This window comes from Paramormyrops kingsleyae, chromosome 1 (assembly GCF_048594095.1).
Source record: "Paramormyrops kingsleyae isolate MSU_618 chromosome 1, PKINGS_0.4, whole genome shotgun sequence".
NCBI lineage: Eukaryota > Metazoa > Chordata > Actinopteri > Osteoglossiformes > Mormyridae > Paramormyrops > Paramormyrops kingsleyae.
In genome coordinates this window covers 73,040,587-73,046,269 of record NC_132797.1, presented here as the reverse complement: position 1 = coordinate 73,046,269, position 5,683 = coordinate 73,040,587, and the positions used below count along the sequence as shown (strand labels likewise).

General features: G+C 40.0%; 1 protein-coding gene across 1 annotated transcript; it reads right to left on the bottom strand.

Moving 5' to 3' along the window:
• Positions 1-2,003: 2,003 nt before the first annotated feature.
• Positions 2,004-5,258, bottom strand: LOC111847084 (SRY-box transcription factor 1). The gene has a single exon (XM_023818015.2). The coding sequence runs from the start codon at positions 3,666-3,668 to the stop codon at positions 2,640-2,642; it is 1,029 nt and encodes a 342-aa protein (XP_023673783.1). The 5' UTR covers positions 3,669-5,258; the 3' UTR covers positions 2,004-2,639.
• Between the last annotated feature and the right edge of the window lie 425 nt (positions 5,259-5,683).

Sequence of the window (5,683 nt, the reverse complement as noted above, 5' to 3'; positions counted from 1 at the left end):
TGAATATTAAACCTTCCGACGTTGCACATGTCCGTCTTCACATATATAATGTTCTCAGTATTTTTCCACATATAAATAGTTCATTATTTGATACAAAGCGAATAAGTAATTCAAAGGATCCCCTGGTTCCCATGCAGACGGATTTAGCTGAAGTGGAAAAGGTTTTAAAACGTGTGCCCGTGTCTGCATCTGGCGGGTAATACATCAGCCGAGAATCCATCCACCAATGAATTTCTGATTTTCTTTTCATCTACAGCACTCCGCATTTAAATGGACATTCTTTGTTAAAAGATCAAGGAAGGAAGCTTGAACTTTGACCCCTGGATCCTAAACAAGCAAATAACCGAATCGCTTTTTAATTTCAGCCCACGGAAAACAGAGTAAGCCATTTTCACAGGACGACGATTAAATATCATTTTTTGCAGTGACATGAGTATAAATTAATTATTGAAAATGACAATACATTAAAGGACAAGATAAAAAAAATGCTAACTTATCGCTTTATTTTAGCACCTTCATGTGTAACAGAAAATGTTTAGGCCTATTTTAGGTGAAAATTCCAGGCTGATTGTAACAGGGTTGATGCAGCTTTTATTACAAGCGCATCTGTGCAAGACATCATCATTAAGCAGGTTCGAAGCAAAAAATCTCTGAAATTGCATGTTACTGATTATTTATTCTCTCCTCTTTTTTTAATGTAGCTATTGTCAATGTATATCATTTTATACGCGGTACCAAAATCTCTCCTAAACTCATCTTTCTTATGCAAAACTAAAACATTAATGTTATAATTAATTATTATACATTTCCAACAATTTCAATAAGTCCTGGCAGTCAGAAACATAACAGTTTTACGGTGGGAAAGGAATAAATAAGCAAGTCTATCGTTTTTACAGGAAAAAACAGACATACCAATTGTCAGTTGCAGAAGCATTATATTAAATTAACCCAGAAATGTTTACAAAGAAAATGCGCACGCAAAATAAAATCGCAAAAAAATTAATGAAATAGATTGAGAAAAACAGGTTTTGGCATTCTGAGTTGGCTTCACGCTGCATTTAAGCGCCACTGTAGTAAATCTTCCGTGAAACGGTAACGGACTGTCAACTTCCAGCACTGCGCACAACCGACTTTCCGAAGAGATAGCTGACACCGAAACTGCCCTTAAAAATTAAAAATCAAAGCATTAGAAATTCCCTTTGAAAACCAGACACTGCCATTCAACAGGTGTTAAAGTCCGCCTTCTGGTCTGTTTCCTTCATACTAAAGACAGAGACGATATTAGATTATAGATTCTATGGGAAAATATTCACCATTTTACTTGAATAACCACGTTTGACAATCAAATATATTGTGGCAAAATTACAGATTGCTTACTAAATACGCACAGAACTGGAAAAAACTATACTCACGTAAGTTCTTCGAGCGACAAATATGGCTGCATATAATAGTGATAGAACTTGAAGAATTTATGGACGATCAGTTGGGATTTAAACTTTACATAGCATTTTATTTTATTTTTTAGACATGGCAAAGGGCGTTTAACCCGCTGATACAAACTAAACCCTTCTGTCTTCGCTTCTGTGTAATTAGTTATAATTTATTTATCTTTAAATAAAACTTAACTAAAATTAAAATAGCTATTTAGAGGTTTTTTTTTTTTTTTTACCAAATATAAATAAAAAATTCATTTGCATATTCTGCACGTATTATTATGTATAAAAATGTATCTAACGGGCCTGTCCTTAGTGATTAACTCAGCGAAAACATTTTTATTTATTATTTTGCAAAGAAAAGGGTTTTAAATGATAAAGACAAGTCTATTTACCGACTGACCTGAACAATACTTCATCAATGACCTTGATAATAACAATAATAATAATAATAATAATAATAATATAGTTTAGAAATATAAGTTTTAACTATATTTGAAACACACAATAACACAAGTAATGAAACTTGAGACACTTTTTTTCCAGAACCAGGGCACCATATCTGTAAAATTTATTTAACTCATAAATCAACGCAATGTCAAGATTTCCTTCTTTTTTCTTTAAGAGAAATGCATTTAGTAAAATATTTACAGTTAGTCTCTTGTCAGCTTCTAGAATATTGCAAAATATTCACAATTTACAAGAAATATTACAACAAAAAATAAATCATTCAGATACAGAAACTCACATGTTTACAAACGTCTGGGAAAATGTCAAATGGGGGAAATCTATAAACTTTAAAAACATGTTCGTGTTTGTTCAACTTAATTGTTACTATATTTTTGTTAATAACGCTATAGTCATTTTGCACAGAAAATGGGGATGACTTCAAAACCAGTAGATTGAATTTACAGGAAAATCGCAATTGTTTAAAACGTTAAATTAGTTAATGAACTAAAATGGAACAATTAAGGGTTTAATATAAAGAAAATGATGGAATAGTAGCCGATGTCAAAACCATGTCTTCTTGTGGTATATCTTATCGTTTTTTCCTAAAAGGCATCCAAACCATATTTAACTTAAATTTTACATGAACATCAAAACATTCTGTACAAAAGGTAGTTAAGTGACAATCTAAAAAAGAGGTAAATATTTGGTTAAGAGTTTCTGTATGTTCGTTGCAGTTTGTATTCATTTTGTTTACGCTTAAATATGTGTCAGCGGAACTGTGCCGTTCACCCCTGCTGTGGTACTTTGATAGTGCTGTGGCAATGTATGCAGCCTACTTTGGACTGACGGGTCACCTGGATCGCCCGTGGGTAAATACATGCTTATCATTTCCCTCAGGTCTCCCGGACACGGAGCTCTGGAGTGAGTGGAAACAGGAGGGCTCACGCTTGGCTCCGATTTCACCAGCGACCCCAAGGTGCCAATAGCCCCCGAGGAAGCCACACTCGAGTTCTGGTGCTGAGCGTAGGAAATTCCCCCATACCCCGACGGAGAGGCGCTCATGTAACTCTGGGAGTTCGAGATGGGGCTATACTGGAGAGCGGCCATGTCGTAGCGGTGCATAGGCTGAGGGTTGTGAGGGTGATGGTGGTGTGCGTGGTGGTGATGAGTCCCGCTGCCCGGGTGCTGGCTGTACGCGAGCTGCGCCTCCTGCATCATCGCCGCGGCGGCTGCAGCAGCTGCGACCTGGCCGGAGTAAGCGCCGTTTGCCCAGCCGTTCATGTGTGCATAGCCCGCGCTTGCTGCGCCACCGTGACCCCCAGGACTCTCTAACCTCTGTCCGACCCCAGCCGGATTCATCCCGACGCCTAGACCAACTCCACCGCCACTGCCAGCTCCGGTGAGCAGACCTCCAGCTAAGGAGTACTTGTCTTTTTTCAGAAGGGTCTTGGTCTTCCTCCTGGGTCGGTACTTGTAATCCGGATGCTCTTTCATGTGCATGGCCCGCAACCGCTTCGCCTCGTCAATAAAGGGTCTCTTTTCCGCCTCAGACATGACTTTCCACTCAGCGCCCAGCCTCTTGCTGATTTCGGAGTTGTGCATTTTGGGATTCTCCTGGGCCATCTTCCTCCGCTGACCCCGAGACCAAACCATAAACGCGTTCATCGGTCTCTTCACCCGGTCTTGGTTAGATTTGCTTCCATTGTTTGGCCCCGTCTGCCCCGAACTCGTATTTGTTTGGGGTCCTGGGGAATGCAGGTCCGTTTCCATCATCATGCTATACATTCAGCTGGATTTAACTTTTTAACCAATATAGAAGAACATTCAGTTTCTGAGCTAAAGTCCGGCTCAGCTGGCGCGAACGAGCGAACCTCCGGCAAAAAGCGAGTCACACAATGCAATGTAATCCAGGACGGTAATGATACTTCGTTGGACTTTTTTCAGAGTGTTTCCCCCTCTCCACTTGCTTTTCAGATCCACAGCGATGAAAAGCGTCTTTGAGCTACTTTCTCTAACAGTGTAGGGAAGTTAATAGAGCAGCAGCCATACGATGCGCTCTGACAGCGATTAAATGAGCTGAAGGCGGCCAATGGCGTTTTAGAAAAGATTTGATTTGCATGGTGTTCGGTCAGGTGACGTAGAGAGGTGAGAACAAACTAGTAGGCGGGGTGTAACAGGGGGTCACCACCGCCTCTAACGGAAGGTAAATAGTAATAAACCAGTTAGAGGAGCATTTTCTGGCCAAGTAAAGCGTCACATTTGTTAATATCAAACGTAAGCGAGACAATGATAGTCTTCGTCTTTCATAGGCTACTTTTCACAGTCCTGTATACTTCATCATACGGGTATGGACCGCTATACTTTTAAATTATTAACCTAAATGCAACAACAGCAATAATAATAATATTAATAATAATATTTAGCACATTTTTCTGAGTTGATGAGCTAATGACGTGGATTTCTTAATGAACACAGGATACGAATTTATTTCGGTTTACATGTACTGTGATGTTCCACTTTATTTTTCTATACTTAAAACGTAAACGGTAAAATAATCTGCCTAAATAATATCAGTGTGCTAGTCTAATCTTGTAATATGTTCTTTCCAAAATGCTGGAAGTGATGTTTAGCTATGGGGAAGATGTTTTAAAACTATCCCATCTTTTCGGGCTCTTCGAATGTAAAAAAAACAAAAACCTAGGGGTTCCGAATTCTCCGCTCTGCATTTAAAGCACAGTTTTATATTACTTTCGCCTCATTGCCCTTTTAAAAAACTAAATCCGTGAAAAGCCTTTTTCAAATGGGAGCCACAGGTGCTCTCTTGTTGTGACGGTTGCTAAGAAACAGGTGACTGACGCCCACAGCACGTGCCAGCCGAGGCACTTTTGTCCAGTATCCCAGTACTACAGGCAAGCCATGAATGAGACACTAAAACTGTAATCGCTTAGCAAAAGATCGCAAGGAGGCTGCTATTTATTTGCGTGCTGCAAAGACATATGTAGACACCTATTAACGTCATGTACCGTGTTTTTATGTGCACCTGTTTTTTTGTTAGGTAATTATCATATAGACTATCTAAGATAGGCCTATAGATTTATGATGAAATGTAAGAGGTACTTTGCCGGTCGTATTTCATCTTTCCTTTCCTAAAGCAAGTCGCTTATGTACAAGTGATGTTCCCTCATAACACTGTATTCAGTCACTTCAGTAGGTTCACTAGTACTATTGGGTATCCATAGATAACACTAGATAACACCCAGCCGCCGCAGTAGGTCAGTATGAAAGTTTATAAACGTTGCTATTCGTTCCGGGGCCATAATTTGAACATTTGGATCAGAGACCCCCGGGAAATCAGTCAGCGGGAATAGAGCAGAGTTTGACCGCCGTCTACTGGTGGCGGAGGCGGCGCCAGCTCACGAGGTGGTGCTGAAAGACAGCGCCCCGCAGGCTGCACGCGAGCACGACCGCAGGACCGCAGCCGGCGGCCGTTTGCTGGCTGATTTAGCGCACACGCCGCAGGCGAAAGCAAATAAAACAGCCGGTGGAAAAAGGCAACATTGTAAAAAATACGTATCCTACGATTTGTACCTATATGTTCCCAAAGTGTATATCCAATTTAAGATCTCACAACGAACAAAGATCTGAACCACAAAGCCACATTTGTCTTTCAAATTATGATTGACCAAGTTTAAAAAAAGTTAGTACTAGCAATTATATTTCACTCCGACCCAGTCATCTTTTAATGCGCGCATTTTCAGAAACTATTGGTATTTATTTAATTGGAGCCGACCAAGCCGTAC

What these genes read in the sequence shown, in the direction of transcription:
- LOC111847084 (XM_023818015.2), bottom strand. Translation starts at nt 3,668, where the DNA reads ATGTATAGCATGATGATGGAAACGGACCTGCATTCCCCAGGACCCCAA.